Genomic DNA, 20,582 nt, shown 5'->3' with positions numbered 1-20,582 from the left:
AACACTAAGATTTAAATACACATAGCTTTAAGAATGGTTCTCTATATTATCTTTATTACATATTATATTTATTAATACATCATACATATTCTATAAAGAAATATATAGTAATATACATGTTTTTAATTAAAAAGTTGATATATTTATATTTTAAAGCCATTTATTGATGTCCTGTACTATATTTTGTATCAATTAAAGTTGAAAAGGAGACATATAAGTAAAATAATAATAATTGTTGGATATTTTTTAAACTTAAAATTTCAATATATTAATATTTTCAAAATAATATTGTGTTCCTTATTTTTCTCTCTTTATCAATTTGGACATTTCCCAGGGTATTCACTATTTCCACTCTCCCAAAGAGAACCTTATTCTTCTGCTTCCTGATCCGTCTTCTTCCTTTTTTTTTTAGTGTCGCCTTCGTTCATTGTTGTTGTTATTGTTCCTTTTTGCAGCTTCACTTCAGCTTTTGATTTTGCAACAGAGAAAAAAACGGAGAGAAAGGGGAGTCGAGGTAAAGAGGGAGAGAGACGTAGCGTAACCACAATAAAAAGCAGGAAATATTTAAACATTTTTCTTTTAGTTTTGCATGGCAGCCAAGGGGATGCTAAAATGGTGGAAAGGGGTTGTGCGCCATTTTCACACTTATTGTCAGATTTTGTTTTGTTGCGGTCTTTTGCCTCTGCTTCTGCTTCTTCTTCTTCTTGTGAAATGACGCACAGCCGAGAGATAACACGTCGTCTATGTGAGTGTGTGTGTGGGGTGTGCAACAGTTTTCACGCTGCAACTGTAAATGTGGCCAAAAGTGCTGCCAAAACAAAACCAAATTCCAAAAAAATAGCCAAGCCAAAACACAAGAAAAATATTAGAAAGAAAGCGACAGGAGAAAAGTGAATTTAAAGTGTATTTTACTTTAATAACTAAAAATAATACAGAATTATTAAATATTTTTATTATTTAAACTGAAAATTAATAAAACCTTTAATAATATTATAACTTTATTATTATTGTATTATTATAAACATTTTAATTATAATAAAATCCTAAATTAAATTCAAATTCAAATCTTAAAAAAAAGCCAAACTGTCAACAGAGTCACTTTTATGTGAAAGGGGGGGACGCATGCTCTGCTCTCAATTTGTTTTGCCTTTTGTCTGCCCTGATGACGTTCCTCAATTCACAGGATATGTTCATAATTCTGTAAGGACACCCACTCCCCCTCCCCTCCCCACCCCCTTTCAGCAGTTAGTCAACAGGCGAGAGCGCTAAAGGCGACAGTTAACATGGGGAATATGGATGCCAGATAACCAGGAGCACTCATCAACGAGAGGAGGAAAACCTGGGGCTTATGGTTGGGAAAACGAGGAAAAATAAAACGGAATAAGGTTAGTGGGTGTAGCTATACGGGTGTGTATGTGTTTATGGAAAAGAATAAGCACATCCGTTGGTGACCCCATGTTAGTTGGCCCACACAAGAGGCCTTTGGCATTGCCAATTTATCAAGAAACTGATTGATTTCAACAAGAAGTATTCGGAAAAAAATATATATTCTTTAGCTTCAGGCTTAGAGATATATATATTACAAAACAAGTATGTAAAATATATTTATTTTTGTACAATAATTGAAGATTACGTTTTGTATAAGTTATAAGTACTTTTATAAGTTCTCTTATTTAAACTCAGCCAAAAAACTTTTAATTGAAATAGCGAATAAGTTAAATTTAAAAGAAAATAAGAGAACATTTAAAAAATACATATGAACAAAAAGCTAATTAACTTAGGTCAGCCGAAATTTATATAATTTTACAGTTTTGAATTAAATTATAGGATCGAAACGGAAATCGATCACAAAACAATCGACAATTTTATATGACATTTTTTTTTGACAAATCAAAGTTTAAAAATTTCATAACTAAGCCAAAAAGGCATTAATTTTATTTCGAAAAACCTTCCAAACTTACTGCATACTGATTTTAACATTTGAAAACAATTAAAAATTATATAAATTTTTTACAATTTTAACGATGTAACCCCTTATAAAATTATGAAAAAATGGGTACATTTTTTTTTCTCCCCGGAATTGCCTAGATCGATTCCCCTTTTAATACTGATCAAGATTATATATAATTTCTAGGTTCGGAATAACTCCTTCACATTGTTTCAATTTTCTGACTATAGTTGTAATAGGCCAAAAATATTATTTTTATAAATTTATTTTGTACAGACTTTTTGTAATGATCAGTTTATTCCTTATAAATATGTTAAAGATAATTGCTTCTGGGACTGTTTAAATCGTTAAATTTTAGAAATATTAGTAAATCCATTAACATAAATATAAATATATATAAAGAACCTTTTAAACATACAGCAAAAGTCCTTTTAAGACACATTTCCGAAAAATTATTTAAATACTTTGAAGCCAACAAATATGTTACAAATTCTCTTTTATATAAATATTTCAAAAAAATATCATTAAAATGTTATTTAAAACTATATTTATAATAGTATATGGTATAGTAGCAAATTATATACATATGCAAGTAATCCGATCTAGATCTAGATTAATATATAATGGCTATATATCAAATTTGATGAAAATCTGTTTAAAACTGTTAAAGTTATAAGTTTTTTTTCTTAAAATTTTCCAATCGCTGCTATGAAAGCTATATATATATATAGTCCACCGTTTCGCCATGCTCCGATTTATATACTTGTAAAATTACATAAAAGAATAACTTCATAGTTTCATTTAAACAGCTTAAATTTGTTCCAAAACAAATCTCGCACATCTGTACATATGATTCCCAACTTGTTCTAACATCCCTGAAACGAAGTGACTTCTATCAGGCCAGTCTCTGATATGTGTTGTGTTACAAAAGTTGCAAGTCATTGTTTATCAGTGTTCAAAGTTAGTAACTCATACATACTTACTAGTCAAAGATACTTACTGCTGATAGGGACTTACTGGTCATAGATACTTACTGTTCAGAGTTACTTTCTGCCTCTCGATATATTTCCACATCCAGAACTATGTATTTTCCTTTCTCTTCGTTTCAAATTTTCCCTACGTATTTTTATTTGTTTGTAAATCAAGAAAAATAAATTTTCATAGATAATTTGAAATTTTTTGTTATAATATACTTGCCACATGGCATTCCACATTTATCCATCGAACCCAAAAGGAGGTGTGCGAAATTTTCGAAGCACGTAATGTCTGAAAAATATTGATATGTGTGTGTGCAAATATAAAATTTGCATATGTATATGTGTGTATGTGTGTGTGTAAGGACTAGAGAGGGAGTGATGGTTCCTGGTCGTGTTTGACAATAAGTTTCAATGCCTTGTCGCTACTCCTCCGTCGCCTGCTTTTGTGTAAGGCGAGTAACACTTATCAAAAGTTTGTCGCTAACACATGCAAATTGAAATGTGCGATTTACACACACCGAGAGTGAGGCACACACACACGTGCACACCCGCACACCTATGGCAATGCTCACACTCACATTTGGCCACAATGTTGTCACTTGTTCGCATTGCCATTGCCTTTGTTATCGTTGTTGTTGTTGATGTCCTTGCTGGGGCGGCACACGTAGGCGACACATGCAGCTGCTTCCTTTGCCATGTCCCTCCCACACCTGGCCTCGTCCTTAGCATCCTGCCTCCTATTTCTTGTCCTTGCCTACATGGCCTCCAACTTTCGCCTGCTTTAACACCTAAAAACCGAAGAACAAGCGTGCATATTGTCTTCTAGCACCAGGAAGTACCTTGGAAATATAAAAAATATTTCACAAATTATATAGCTCTCAGGATTATATGTAAGATATCTTAAAGATATATCTTAAAACTTATCTATTAAATAGATAAAAGTATAGTAAAGCTGCGCCCAGGCTCACTTTTTTGTCACTAGTAAATTTCCAGGATACGCCAGGATATCGGCTTTGTTGTCTTTGTAGCTGCTGCATACTTATTACAGCTCCAGCAGGTGTCTGCTAGGAAGTGTGAGAGAGTTAGGAAGAAAGATAGAAAGAGAAGGGGAGACGAGGGTTTTTCAAATTCAAAATTCACACACACCTGGCCCCAACTTCCCTTCTTTTGTGTGTAGGTGTGTGTGTGTGTGTGTGTGGCAGGGACTTGGAACACGAGTTTTAGAAACAAAAGTTTTGGTTTTGGTTTCTTCGTTGTCCCAAAAGTTTTTTTTTTTCTGCCGGGGGAGGAGCGGTGTGAAAAGCTCAGGATTAGTTAACCATATGTGTATGTGTGTGTGTGTGCAAGGAAATATTGCATACTTGTATTGGTGTTAATAATCCTGAAATAAAATTTGGGGCCTGACTTTTGAGATCCTTGATTGAAACCCTTTTGTTCATAAATACATAGCCTAGGAAGTTTGTCTATTGTTCGTTAATTTAATAAGCCAACAAATGCTGTTAATTTGATTAAAAACTATAAATTTTTTTGTTGAAAGTGTAATTTAATTTTAGTTTATTTATGTTATCATGGTTTAAGAGTGTCAAAGGGGAAAGAAGCTTTACTTCGCTTAAGTTCAAATAAGTTATTTAATTTATTTTAATTATATAGAAAACAACAAATTGCTTTACTATATTTTTTGGGGCTATTAAACAGCTTATTAAGTTAAGTTTAAACTTAATAAAATCATAATTGCATTAAAAGTTGTATTAAAATGGATTTAATAATTTCAAATCATTACTTCCATAATTTACACACAATATTTTTCAGGCAATGTCTTCACAGGTGAATTTATGTAAATAAAAATGTATAATTTACCATCTTAGAAAAGATATTGAACTGTTTAAATTTTTAAATAAATAACTTACAAGCTGAAAAATAATAAAAAGTTTTTGGTTATGAAATATTTCATCAAATTAAATTAATAAATAATAATACCTTGAAGCGTCTTCTTATTTTTAAAGACATTATAAAAAATCAATATCCTTTTGATAACAAAGTTATCATTTCAAATTATTTGTTCAAGGTTCAGTAAACATCTTTAAAAATGTATTAATTATATACATAATTATATCAATACATAGGTTGTATTAATAAGTACTTTTTTCAGAATATAATTTTCAAGAGAAGCATCTAGGTTCTTTTAAATCTGTATAATTTTTCTGGTTAATAAAATTCTTTAACAATAATACCATTTATATCTCCCATATAACCTTTCAGGATCGCTGATTTCCTTGAATTTCCCTGCATTGCATAAGAGATATTCAAACATAATGCCTCTCGTCCTTTTGCCCCACACTTTCTGCGGATAATTGCCGGGAAAAGTTTTCGTCGTCGCATTCAAAGAACCGCACTTTGATTTGTGTTGCAGCGAATTTTCCCTTACTGATGTCGGAGTGGAACAGCAGCTGCAATTCATTTAACCAAATCTGGTGGTAAAAATTGCATAATTGCATAATTACACCGCGGCACACCTCCCACTGCCCCGTCCCAGGAAAAACTCATCAGCGAACTCGTAATTGAGTTATTTAGCCGGAAAGTTGAAGACACCGAAAACTAGAAGCCGCCCGGCTGCGTCAACAATTTAAGATGACTGGCGTCCCGCTGACAAGTTAAATACGCATCCCGAATCTAGCGTCGTCTATTGGATAATTAAGCCATTTTCTGGCAGGTTTTGACAGCAGCGACTTTGGGCCCCTGTCATCATCGTCGCCCCACCCCCACTCAAAGGTCCAAGGTCCAAGGATACCATTCCCGCAGGACCTCAGAAAAGTTGGAGAGCCACGATGCGAAATGCGAAAAACTGACAGTTAAAGTTCAATTAAATTCGAGTGCAATTCTCCTATTTTCCGACATTGAAATATTGAAAATTATGTCAATTGGGATTTCGATTGGGATTGTGTGTCGCCCTGCTTATCTGACAGAATGCAGAATGCAATTCGAAACTTTTTTTGAGGAAAGTTTCTCCGGGATAATGGGGGAAAACTGGCCGCGGGTGGGGCATGGCGGTTGATCAACCACCAAATGTCAGCTGGAGGGCACACGAAAACGGACAACTTATTGAAAATATGGAGTTCAGGGGGTACTTATATTCTGCGGGGGACAAAAGTAATTGGCCAAAGAGTATTCCAAAATAGAAGCACCTGGAAGTGAGCAAGGGTAATTGTCACAATTATATATATTATATAGACTTAAATCTATAAATATGGTTATAAACCGACAAGGGTGGGGCTATTTTTTAAAAGTTCTTGGCAGGTTCTGAGGTTGATCCTTGAGAACTTTCAAGTTTCTTCCAAAAATAAGGAGTAAATATAAAAATTCTTTAGATTAAATAATTTAAACTAAGCTGTTATTTGTAAAACATATTTATAAAGTGGGTGTAGTGTAGTTTTATCTATAGATATATTAAGCATTAATAAATATTATAATTAATATGTATAGATCAAGCTTATAAATATTATTTTCTCCTTTTTCTCATTTAAAACACTTTCTGAAATCTTTTTGCATTAATTCATTTTTAATAATAATTTTACCAATATTTGTATCCATACTTAATACACCATAATTAATATTTATAGAAATATATAAGACCCATAATTTGTGTTTCCTGACTTCAAAGGAAAAGATTTATTTATGGAAATTATAAACTACTTTCATCAATCATATTTTTCCTGATTATGTAGACTTTGCTTCCTGAATCCTTCTCCATTAACCTGCATTCACTAATATTGATAACCAGTTGACCTTAGACACGGTTGATTGCAATTACACTATACTTAATACACTACTATTAATATTTATAAAATTATATTATTGTTACCTCATTTAAAAGGCCAAGATTTTTTTGTTTAGAAATTATTAAATTCTTTGCCCAACCAAATTTATTTCCAATTACAAAGACCTAGCTCCCTAAATCCTTCTCCATTAACCTGAGTTCACCAATATTGATAACCAGCTGATTGCAATGAAGCAAATCTCGAAAAGTCGAAAAACTCAGGGAATTTGGGAGAAAACCTTAAGAACGCCTGCCGGAATATCTAAACCATCGGAACTGGCGCAGAATTTTCTGGCCACAGGACGAAGTTGCGCCAGGCGGTGGCCAAATGCCACCACAGCTTGTAGCAATTGTCGTACCATTTGTCAGACGAATGCGGACGACACTCCTCCTCCGGCGGATAGGGCGCCTGCGCCGGGCGGACAGCACCCCGCTGTTATCCTCGAACCATGCGTTCCACCACGTGGCTGGTGTGTGGATCCCGTTGGGCACATGGTGGACGGCGTTCGATTCGAACATCCACTTCGACAATTGGCAACCAGCGTTCGTCAGCGATGCCTTCGGCACTCCACTTCGGTTTTACAGTATCCAACGGCTAACGGTTACGAGTATTGTTCGGCAGGATTCGGCTCGCCTTCGGCCCACTTCGGTTGGGCATCGTGTCCTCTCGTCACGGATGCTGCGGCCTGCAGGCTCCGCTGCTCTAACGGTTTCATATTCAGTTGATCAAAGTCGGCGCTGTCGGCTGGTTTGAAATACGGTTTAAAACGGAGCTTAAACGCTGACAAATCGCTCTTACGTGCGGTAATTCGCGAAGTTGCCTAAAAAAATAATATATTTGTTAAAAAAAAAAAAATTAAATTCTTAAAGCTTTTAATAGCTGTACATTTGTGTCAATATTTTTTTGAATTTTTTAAGTGCTGTGAGATTTGTTTCGTTCGCGTGCTGATCGCAAATGTCGGTGCGGAATTCTTATTATTAATACCAAATGCGAATCACGGCGAAACGCTTACGAAAACGGAATTTTCAACTTGCCAAGATCGATCGGAATGGCAAAATGCTGATTCACTTGCTGGTCGTCGTAACGCTCATGAAAGGTAAACCGATCGGAAAAGATTCGGGAGCGAAAATCTGAACAGTGGCAAAAAACTATTGCCTACTTTTATGGGACTGGAAAAGGCGTTTGATAAAGTTTTGATGTTAAAAATTGTACATTTGTGTAATATGTATCTAGAAATATTTTAATCGGAAGTGAACCGTATTTTCATTGGGATTAAAAAATAGTTTGTTTGAGGATCTATAAAAATCTCTCTTTAAGTAATTGGAAGTGTACTTAAAACAAAAATCCAAAAAATAAACATATCAAAGTCGTAGGTTAAGAATACAGAACGATTAAAAAACACATTTCTTAGACTGTGCCCTGTGACAATTATAAGATATCATCTTACAACTCAAATTTATTCGATTCTTGGAATCTTGATCTTGGAATAAATTCTTTAATTAATCAACAAACAATTTTCTCACAATTTTTGCAATTTCATAATGAAGAAATTATGATTATTATACAGAAGCCACAGACTTTGAACCTAACGCCTTCAAATTTTACAAACTTTTGTTTCTATTAAAAACGTTTACATTTTCATTTTAAAAACTAATCAACTATGTTATATATTGCTATATAATACATGCTAATAATATTTACTATCTATTTTTTTTAATTGCTAAAATAATAAATAATAAATATGTTATTTGGTAAAGAAATTCTGTGCTCATAAGAAAAAAAGGACATTAATATAATTAATCATTAATAATTTTGTGGCACAAATCAAATAATAAATATTGTTTGCTAAAAGTAAATTGAGATTACGACGTCTGAGTGATAGACAGAGTAAAAATTTACCTATAATATACCTAATTCATATATAATATATATATATACCTAATTTTATAGTAAACAATAAATGCAGAATGATTATTTATATTATATAATTTATTTGAAGTCTTTGTACAAACTACTTATAAATATCTCCTCAACTGGTATTTGACTTAATCACACCCCTTTTTAAATAAGAAGTAACCAACACTTTAAAATATAATCAGGTCTGAGGCTGACTTTGGGAAATATATCTTTTTGAAGAGGGCTTATAAAATATACAGCTGGCTTATCGGTGCCTTTCTCCGCCCGATTGCAACCCTGTAATCAGTGTTGTGCAGCGACGAACGAAGCACGGCAAACGGCAACGGGATACGGGAAACGGATAACGGAAGGCGGACGGACGCATTCCGGCGGGCAATTGAACGCAAACCGACTTGATAATTGTTTCGCCGTAATGCGAGTTTATTAAACCCCCGCTGAAATGGCGGGAAAAATAAAAAATAAGTGAAAAGTGAAAAGCCTTGCCCGGAGGGGGGGCCGATGAACACTGGGCGTGTATGAGCGATTAATAATGGCATCTGATGTCCTGCTAGCTGCCGGAGTCTGCTTAATGCACTGTCATGGCCACCATTCAGCATGCACATCGCATTGTTGCCATCGCCAATTGCCATTTGGCATTAAAACGTATAAATAACAAGCAAACAAATAAATAAATAAACAAAAGACAACGGGCAACATCGAACACTGTAAACGGAAACTGAACACTGAACACTGAACACTGAACACCGAACAGTGAACACCGAACACTGAACACTGACTACTGGTCATTCAATGCCGATTTAATTGACTCACTCATTCACCAGATTCCTTTTAAAATTGGTTCAATCAGTTAGTTGTGTACTGTATGTGGCAAAAGTTATATTTTATAAAAAAAATTAAGTAAATACATTTTTGTATTACATTTTGAAACTGAATGATAGAAAATTTAGATATTATATGAATAATTTTTGCAGAAATGTGTAAAGATATGCAGAAATGTGCAATGAAATTTGAATAGAAATTGCTACTTAAAACTTCAGCTCAAGAAAATGGACATTTTCGTTAACGTAATAGTTTTCCATGATCAATTTTTCTCAACGTTTGCAAATAGTTTCAACTTTGATGATTTAAAATCAGCGTCGAAGGACCAAAATTACTATAGATTAATGTTTGTATTTAGCTTAAGAAAAGTTTAAATTTTCTTAGCTGGACAGTTTTTTATTCAAGCTAGTTTTTCTTTAATAATATTTTAAATAAATAATAGTAAAGGAAAATATCCAAAGTAAGACTGTTTAGTCATTAATCTTGGCGTCTCACAATTTTTGCAATTAAAGATTTAAAAGAAAAGCTGCAAAATACATTTAACTTAATAAGCAAAAAACCTAAATTTTCAAATTAATTAAGACCATTTTTAAGGAGAAAACCCAAAAATATTCCAAATAAAAACATCCTCCAGATGAATATGGACTATTTATCTATATTTCAGGACACACTGTCTGCTCAGTGAAGCGAGCGCACATATATTTCGCTTCATTTTAATTGCGGAAAAATTATGTTTTCACCTTCCCCCGGTTCTTTCACCTTCCGCACTTTTCCGAGGTTTTCCAGCGGCTGGCTTTCCCCACCTGGCCCGGCGGGGCGATTGTCTGCTTGTCGTCTGATAATTGTAAAAAATGAAGTGCCAAATTGTTCACGTCGGCGCGACAATCACAAAATACTTTCCTTCCTCTCGCATTAAATATTTATATGTATATATTATTATCGAGTTTCACTGTGTGTCCGTGATTCGTTCTAAAACCATTTTGGGTCTTTTTGTTTTTATTCCCCCGTCGATATGCGGTAAATGCGGTGAAATCGAATCATTAATTTTGATTTGCTTGGGGCCTGCGAATGGCCCCCGAACGGGGGTCAAGTCCGGGGATAAAATCTCCACAATACAATGCCATTTAATGGTCAGTAAAGTTAACTAATTTGCAAATCAGTTGTAAGATGGCCCAATAAAACTAGAAATAAAACTAGAATAGCCTGTCTAAGTGCAAGGAAAGGCCTACGGAAATAAGTGCTAAAACGTTTTCTTCTGAGAAATGATCGAGCTTATATGTTAGGTTTAAGAATACTTAAAACAAAGCATAGATTTTATCTGCTCTTGATATTAAAATTATCAAAAAATACTCCGACTTAGTGGAAAAAAGAATAGAAATGCAGTTTTATATAAGAAGTTGTAAAGTAATAACTTTATTTTTGAGATCAGAATGACATTCTATAAATTTAACTTTGAAATATGATGTCTATTATTTAAATACTTTTACGTAAACAACGATTTGTAATAAATTTATTAAATGTTCTTGAATTAATTTAATGATTTAATTTGTTAAAGACAATAAGAAGAATTTACCATTAAGCAGTATATAAGCTTACGAACTGCTTGTATTTCCTCATATATTATGAAAATACTAAGTGTTTTAGCCTTGTGAACAGAAAGCCCTAAAGAAGGGAAAACACAATATAATATATAAAATAAACCATTAGATAAAACCCTATATAAAATACTAGATTAAATACGAAATCAAATTGAAAACGAATTATTATTCAAAGCTTAGAATTTTACAAGATTTTGGAAAAAATAGAAAGCAAAACTAATTAAATGAAACGTATTCTTATAAGTGATAATAATTAGTTATTATTTCAAGAAGTCGCCGCTTATTGCTCAAATCATACTCCTATTAGATTTTCGTGTCAATGAGAAATGCATCATTATACTAGCTAAATATGGATATATTACAAGTTTGATTTCATTAAACAAATAAATAAGATAAATAGACTTAACAATAAACTTTTTGGCAGCAACCAAAACCAATATTTTTCGTAAACAAACAGGCAAGTTTTTGGCATGAAATGCTGGTGAAAAACTATTCCCATAAAGTTGATAATTATGCTGGGACGTGGCCCACGATTCTCTCTGGGTTCGCATAAATATTAAATACATGCAGATGTGCATATTTAAAGCACTTAAATCACGGCAAACAATAATTCCCCAGCGATAATAATAATAATGCAGCAGCCAGGACATGGACCAAGGACCATGGACCAGCGGCGGCGATGGCGGTGCGAAAGGGGTTACCATGTAATGGCAGCTGATAATGATAAACATAAAAGTGAAAATAATTTTCAATTACAGCAACATTAATAACCGATAATAATCCTAAGCAAACATAAAGCGATGTGCGAGTGTGTCAGTGTGTGTGTGTGTGCCATACGATTGTGTGCGTGTGTGTGTATGTGTGTGTATGTGTGTGGTGTGTGTTGTTGGCTCGTTACTGTGTGTGCATATCAATGATATGCAAATTAATTGCCAAATGCCAGCGAAAGGGGACAGCCATAAAACCACCCACAAAAACCGCCCACCGGATGTGAAATGTAAGCTAAACCGCAATATGGCTAACAGAGCGAGATAGCGACACCTTTTGCCACTTTTAATGGCCATTTTGCTGTTGCCGCCATCGTCGTCGTTGTCCCTCGAGTGACTTAATTGATACCAACAACAGGGCACCATGATTTTCATACATGTAGTGTATCTCTATTTTTTTAGTTTTAATTTTTTAAAATTTCAATTTTCATTTCCCTTTGAGCTGGGGTTTTATTCCCCGCAGACTTTCCGACTTCTCTTCTTTTTTTTTCCTCTCGTCTTCGGCTTTTAGCGCCTGCGGTCAGCGGGAAAAGCCGCAGACGGAGTTAGTTGACTGCGCTTTTCACCCCCATTTTCCACGACGGAAAAGTTGCTCCATGCCGAAAAATGCGCGTAATTTGTAATTAATTACATGTGACGCCCAAGGAATAAAATTCGAAAATGTGTAAAAAAAACAGAAGTGGAGGAAAATGGGGAAAAGGAAAACTCCAAGCAGTAAGCCGATTAAAAACATATATGTAAGTAAAAGTCTACTATGTGGATTAATGTGAATAAATGAATATATACAAGAAACTGGAAAATCAAGACAATGTCTAGAAGAACTATTCAAACAAGGTTAAGAAAATGGTAATTGTTCGGAATACTAACTATCAAATGTTTGAGATTATGGGAAATGTGGAAAAATTAGTTATTTTAAATCCAATTTAAATAATTTTAAGAACTAACAAAGAGCGTACATAAAATGCTATTTTAATATTTCATTTAAATATATCATTTTCTGAGTATAATTTAAAGTAAGCTAACTTTTGAGAACTTACATATGAGGAAAATTCTATACTTACAAATTTCAAACAATAACTTAATCTCGTCTGTATTTGAGAAAATACAATTTATTCCATTAAAAAAAGAAATACTTAAAAAATAATAGAATAAATATTAAGGACCTTTGATTTAATGAAATCCATTTTTAAACAAAATTTAAAATTAATAATAACACATTATCTCAGATTAAAGAATGATTTCTTTAAATATTATTGAACAAATATGTGAAAATTCCCGTCTTAGCACCAAAACTTTGGCAATTAATAGCAAACCCTTTTTAAAAAAGTCTAAAAATAAAATTCCGAAAACAAAAGAAAACAGGAAACAAAAATAAAAGAAAAGTGTAAAACAGAAATCAAGGCACAATTAATTGCGTGACATTTGCTAGGGCAGAAAACCAAAAATTTAAATTGAATTTTCCGTGGAAAAGTGGCGGGGGCGTCGCATTTTTCCGAATTGGCAGTAGTTCAACGCTGGCCGACAACGATTTGTAAAAATGCTAATTTCAATGCCAGCCGACAGTCATTTGCAGGCGTCTGTCCTCCTTCGTCCTTCGTCCTTTGTCCTTCGTCCTTATCGTTCGCCTTTTCGCCCAAGTCATTTGTTTGTCTTAGCCAAAACTCGCCTTTAAGACGGCATTCGGTCTCCGTTTCGCTTTCAAAACTTCAGCTTGAGTTTCATTTCGAGCTGTTCAAGTTTTGTGTCCTGTGTTTGCCTTTCGAAATTTTGCCATTATCACCTATCATTGGTGCTTTGCCACTGGATTTGTGGGCCTGTCCACGTGTGAGGCCATAAAAAACGAGCTGCCGAGAAAAAAAGGTGCCGAGGTGCACTAAAAGAAAAGAAATTATCTTTTATAGGTAGTCTTCAATTGAGACATTTTATGGGAATTAAAGAGTTAAAAAAAATAAATAGAGTTAGGCATATAACTTAACCTTATTCGGATTTATATCCAATACTAATTAGTTTAAACAAATTCAAGAACAAAGCATATTCCAAATTCAAGCTCTTTTTAGAGTTCATAAAATAAAAACTAATTATACATATAGTCTGATATAAAATTTGTATTTAAATTACAATGCATTAAACACCAATAAATTTCAACAAATTCTATAACAAAGCATATGCCAAATTTAAGTTATCTTTAAAGTCCATAAAATTAAAATGAATTATCCAATTCGCCTGAAATAAAAATTGAATTTATATTCCAAGGCATTGAACACCAATAAACTTCAACAAATTCAACAACATATAAAATACTCAAATTAAATGCTTTTTAAATTCAATAACATAACAACTGAATAGTTAATTTTAAGTGAAATGCTTTGCTACTTATTAAAATATAAGTTTAGCCTAGAAAAAAAGCTTAAAATTATAAAATACAATTCTAACAAAACCATTTATAAATCAGTTCCCAAAGATAACATTTCAGAATACATTTTTCCCCGAGTGTAAAAAATCTGTGTTTCGGTTTGTCCCCAGTCTCCACAGTCACAGGCACTGTGTCAGTGCCCATTCCCATGCAGATTGGCATCTTTTTATATCGGATCGTATCGCATAGCATCGTGTGTACTTATGTACCTTGCCCACACGCCACACCCCCAAATGACACACATGTGTGTGTGTGTGTGAGAGTGTAACACCCGCCCAGGACACCCAAGCTAATACGTTTCCCTGCTTAAGTTCTGCCAATGTCCTTAGCCATAAATTTGCTTCGGCAAATCCTCATTGTCGTTGTGTGATTTAAACTTTTTCCCCGGAACAAACTAAGGGGAAATTTGTGTAAAAGGAGCCGGAAGCCTCGAGCCTCAAGGATGTGAGACAAAAATTGACAAGACTCAATTCGGCGTGGGGATTCCTCGAAATGCGTGTGTTTGCGAAAGAAAAAGGGAAAATTGAAATGAAGGCGTCCTGGAATTTATGATGCTAAAGGGAGATGCGGCAAAGGTAAGGGGTTAATTGACTTTGCCTCGGACTCTGGAAAATGCCAGGCAGGAATATGCCTCAAGTGGAAGCTGCTGACCCACGACCAAAAGTCGGGCCAAAGTTCACCGAAATGCAGGGGACCAGGATAGGGCAACTGACAAGTTCATTGGGATTGGCACAATGCTGCAAAACATCTTCGCCTGCATGCGGACCTCGACTTGCCTCGACTCTCCAACAGATTGACAAACAAGCCGCAGTCAGCCAAGCAGCAATAGCAAATGCCAAAGGGGGGTGTACAGGAGGAGAGGCTCCACTGTACCGTCCGCACCCGCAACACTCTGGCTTTGGGTGGCCCAAAAACAACCGCACACACAGACTCACATGGACTGTGTGGAACTTTAGGATGTTGTTGAATTTTTGGTATACAATTACAGCTTAGCTTCTGGTTCTGCACTTTGAAGAATTTCACCAACGAAAAGTCTTCAATGTTTTTCAAAAATTTCAGAAGATAATCCCCAAAGAGTAAACATTTTATTTAAATAATAGAAAAAAATTATATTAACAAAACATGTAGCTTTTAACAATACATCAATGATTGCAGTAATACTGTTCTTTTACATTCGATTCTAAAATAAGATTGGAACTCCAAAGAAAAGTCACCTTAACCTTCAACAACTTAACACTAAAGACACCAAAAACCTTAAATATATTTAAAACTAACGCATAACTCTTAACAGTTTCAACAACAAACAATATTACTCATTTTCGTTCGATTAAAAGCCAATAAAATCAAGCAAGCAAATAATTATACCAATTAATCTAACGAGACCAAACATTTCTGGGTAAAAAAAAACAAACAAACTTCGTTGAAAAGCCCAAACAGTTTGCCATATATATGTTATTAAAGCCAAATATACGGCAAAATGCCACCATAATTTACTTTGTTAATTCTGCCATTGTCCTCTCAAAGATTCTCTCAATAACTCATGACTTAACTGAAACTGAATTTCAGCAGTAAATCAATGATGAATTCAATCAATTCCATCTTCAATTAAATCGCAAAACAGAGACACTGGCAGAGGCATTCCACCAATTAATTCAGTACTGAATTTATTCAAATGTGCGAGCATGTCTGGGCACTCGACACAAATAAAGTTGCTTAAATAATTTTTAGCTTGTGGCCGGCAAGTAGATTATCCAGATTATCAACTGTAGTTGAGTGTGAAAGGAACTTCTTCTTCCGCCCGGCGATCCTTGGGATTCTAGGATTCTTGAATTCCACTTTGCATTTGGCAGGCACAGGCACAGGCACAGTCACAGTCATAGTCACAGTCACCGAAAGTGCGATAAATCATGCCTTTGGCCAATTGAGTCAATTCAGCACATTCCTCAGCACAACTCCCTCTCTATATATCCATATCTATATATATATATATAGGATATTTCTACACACAATATGTACTCCCCGCTCTGCCTGTGAATCCCTTCAATCTGCCGTGAGCCAACGGTACTGTCTATAAATATTTAAATTTCAAGTTTGCCAAAAGTTTTTTGCATGCATTACGTTGATGTAGACGACAAGGGCAAAGGGGCCAGCGGAGAGTCTGCGGCCAGGACAGTAGTCGTGCGTGGCTGCTGCTGTCTGGTCCTGGATCCTTTTCCACTCATCTAGGAGTATGTATATATCCAGCTTAACCTCCTACTGTTCCATTATTTTGCATACCTATTGGAAAGGTAGTAAGTTTTTTAAGTTCTTTCCCCAATCTATAAACTCCAATGAATTGCAATTTTTAAGAAAAGATATAGCAAAATAAATTTAAACCAGTTTATATTCCCTTAGTAAATTAGGTATTAAATACTGAGTACTTCTTGGGTCGACTATTAGGCCTCTGATATCCTTGTGATTTTTTCCAATTTTTTTATTTTACATTTACGGCCTGGGCTGGCAAACTTTTTTGCAGCTCTTGCAAGTGAAATGTTTGATTTTCAATGATTCAATAAATTATTTATATTTGCGTGTGCCCCGTGCGGATTGTGGACTCCGGGACTCAGTTACCCGGAGAGAGAATGAGCCCATGGTGAGTGCCCCATGATGCCATGCCGGATGTCGATCTTCAATTAGCCGCCGCAGCTCTTTAAATTGTCTGCCGCCGGTTGTCTGGCACAGTTAAGTTGTTGGCAAGGACGAAATGCAGGCAGGATTGGGCTGCATTTTCCCGGCTGGTGGGTGGTTCGGTTCGGTTCGGTTCGGTTTGGGTTGGGTTGAAATAACGGGCACATTTAAAAGCGATAAATCACGGACTTTTTGGCAGGCGCAACCAGAGGGGGGTGCCTGTGAATGCATTGCCAGTGAACTCGCGATATCATTAACTGCCACTAACACAGGCACACACACACACATACTGATGCACTCTAATCTAGTCGCTTTCCCTTCCTCTCTCTCTCTTTCTCTTTCTCTCTCTCTCTCTCTCCCTTTTCTCTGAATTTCCAGCAATTGGCGCCTTTCAGCCGGAGTTTGTGGAAAGCATTTCCAATGTGTCCGTCGCCGTTGGACGCGACGCAACCTTCACGTGTCACGTCCGCCATTTGGGCGGCTATCGGGTGAGTCAACAGTTTGTCGGGTTTTGTTTTTCCCTTTCCCAAAATCAAGGAAAATGCAGCTATATAAAGAACTCTTTTTATTTCATATATTTTCAACAATTTCTTTACCTTAAATACCTTGTCCCATCAGGTGGGCTGGCTCAAGGCCGACACAAAGGCCATTCAGGCCATTCACGAGAATGTGATCACTCACAATCCACGTGTCACGGTCAGTCATTTGGATCAAATTACCTGGAATTTGCATATTAAAGCGGTTACCGAGGAGGATCGAGGCGGTTATATGTGTCAATTGAACACGGATCCCATGAAGAGTCAGGTGAGTCGATAATAAGTATGTCTGTATAGTAAGAAGAGAGAATAAATATATATTAAAGTGGAATTCAATGAGTACACAGTGCGTATACTTAATATTAAAGTAGAACTCCATAGGGTTCACAGTGCGTATACTTAATATATAAGTAGAATTCGAAAAGGTACACAGTGCGTACTTTTAATTTAAAAGTATAACTCCAAAGCGTATACAGTGCGTATTCTTAATGTGAAATTTGAATTTGAAGGGTACTCAGTGCGTATACTTGATAAGAAAGTATAACTCCAAAAGGTTCACAGTGCGTATACTTAATATGAAAATAGAATTCAAAGAGTACACATGACGAATACTTAATAAATTACATATATCTAATTTAGTGCACATTACGTAAACGCAATGTAGCATACCGCGTATACTAATATAATTAATAAAATATCACGTATACGCAACGTTGGCTTTATAAAAAGAAGTATAGTGAATTGTGTAATATTTTATAAAATTATATTTAAGAAAAACAATAAGAAAATAATACAATTAGGTTAATTTAGAGAATATTTCGGTTAGTCTATGGTAATTTATATTTACATAAAATTAAATAGTTAAAATTATTACAAACCAAAGCAAATAATTATTAATTATTAAACGTATACCTAATAAATTACGTATACTTAATATGGTACACATCACGTGTACGCAATGTATTACTTATTTTAATGTATACTTTATATAATAAAACAAAATATCACGTATACGCAGCGTAGAATTTATGACTAAAAGAATAAAAAGCTAATTTAATTTTAATTAGATTGAAAGGAAACCAAACACAAAACAAAATTATAAATCGAACTTAGAGATTGTTTCAGATAATTTCTGGTAATTTATATTTAAATTCATTTCAATTGTTTATATTATTACAAACCATCAATGAAATATAGGTTAGACAGGAGGAAACCCCCTTTGCTCATTGTGAGCTTTTCCATTTCCATTATAATTTATATTTTACAATATAATTTGATCACTTAATTAAACAAAACAATAAAACTAAGCCATATATAATAGTTAAATTAACATTAGCATTGTCCATTACATTTACCCACTTATATTTTATTTGAAAAATATACATATATACATTTTCGATCATCCCATTTCGCTTTTCCACGTTGTTGTCAAAATGCTTTTCCCATTTTTCGTTCTTTCATGCGGCATTAAACGGTAAAGTAAAGTAAAATGCGAATGCATTGAGCTGTTGTACTTGCTGTTCTTATTGTTTGTTTTTGCGCCATTTTCCTCCGTTTTCAAGAAAAGCGTAAGCAAAAAGAGAGGGGGAAGGAAATGAAAGGAAAGCGCATCAAATCGAAAGCGAAAACTATGGGAAAACACACACAAACACACACACACACGATGAGGATGGTGGGGCATATAAATTGGCAGCACACACACACACACATCCTGCGAGAGGGGGGTGAGTGAGTGTGCGTTTCCGCTCACACGTACACTCGTGTGTCCAGCGAAGTGAAGTTTATGGTGCCAATAAAATGTATTTCATGCTTCCTTAATTTTTATTTGCACTTTTACGCTTTTCATAACAACAACAGTAGCGGCAGCAGCAGCAATGGTCCAAGTGGCAGGGTCAAAGTGCACCGCACTACGCTCCTCCTCCGCCTCCTTCTTCCTTAGTACTCTACCCTGTCTTAAACTATTTAACGCTCCACCTTGGCTTAGTTTATTCTTAGTTTATTCCACATCACTTTGGCTTGCCATATAAAACACTTTGCCATTACTCCAGCTTTACGAGGTCCTTGCATAATCAGCGAATTTTTTGCCATTAAAACACTGGAGATAAAGTCTGCTTAAATACTATATTAAATGAACTAAACAAATGTATATTTTTGCCTTTAATTAATTGAACATTAAATAATATTTATGACAATTGTCAGGGCAAATATTTTATGAAGAAGAAACTTAAGATGTTTTAATAAAAAGAAGAACTTGAAAACGAAATTGACTTCATAATATTTATAATTATAGTTTAAAGTCTTAAGGCTTTGAATATTATTAAAAATATATCTTAATTAAAACCAGGATTTCTTAGTATATATTATATTTCTTAAATATATCTGGATCAGTATTTCCCAACTATATTGTCCAGATTTTAAATGCCTTAATAATAATAACCAAACAAAATAAAAGATAGTAAATAAAAGGTATAGGTAATTAGAATTCTTGTTTCTTTAATATTTAGTACTATAATAATTAAAGTTAACTTTTACTTAGAATTTCTCTCTGTGCACATTACTCTGTAGTTTGTCCCCTTAGTAATTTGTGATAATTTAGGTAAGTGGTATGAAATCTGTTTCCCAGAGCGTGTGAATGCCTTTGTTGCCTTTTGCATTATTTTATTTATTTTGGTTTCTTTCAACCTTCCCGTTGACTTTTTTTTTTGCATTTCAGATAGGCTTTCTGGATGTCGTGATTCCACCTGACTTTATCAGCGAGGACACCTCATCGGATGTGATTGTGCCGGAGGGTAGTCCTGTCCGACTGACTTGTCGGTGAGTATGTACCGGTTTTATATATGGTTATTTCTCTTTCAGATTTTAATGGGTTTAGGAGCTAGGAAAACAAGGGGGAAATTAACAACAACAAAAAAAAAACGGGGCTACATATAAAGAAATAAGAACAAAAATTTAAACTTAATATTTTAAAAATAAAGAGGTAACATTTTTTCATTGAAAATATTCCTTATACTTTGTTTAAAAATCAATAGAACAACTAAATACCTAATGAAGAATGAATGAATGATTTGTTAAGGGCCAAATAACTAACGCAGGAGCGGTTTCCGAATTGAAATGAATGCATTTTT

General features: G+C 34.5%; 1 protein-coding gene across 1 annotated transcript; it reads left to right on the top strand.

Moving 5' to 3' along the window:
* Nucleotides 1-16,997: 16,997 nt before the first annotated feature.
* LOC147642875 (neuronal growth regulator 1-like) lies at nucleotides 16,998-20,271 on the top strand (the record flags this gene model as incomplete). Its single annotated transcript, XM_086838000.1, has 4 exons — nucleotides 16,998-17,031; nucleotides 17,300-17,409; nucleotides 17,540-17,725; nucleotides 20,171-20,271. Coding segments are annotated over exons 1-4 (431 nt in total), but the record flags the coding sequence as incomplete, so codon positions are not given.
* Between the last annotated feature and the right edge of the window lie 311 nt (nucleotides 20,272-20,582).

The sequence above is a fragment of the Drosophila serrata genome, unplaced genomic scaffold (genome assembly GCF_035046125.1).
Source record: "Drosophila serrata isolate PLE 108 unplaced genomic scaffold, ASM3504612v1 contig_340, whole genome shotgun sequence".
Classification (NCBI taxonomy): Eukaryota; Metazoa; Arthropoda; class Insecta; order Diptera; family Drosophilidae; genus Drosophila; species Drosophila serrata.
The sequence above is the reverse complement of the archived record's forward strand: the minus strand, read 5'-3'. Positions and strand labels throughout refer to the sequence as shown.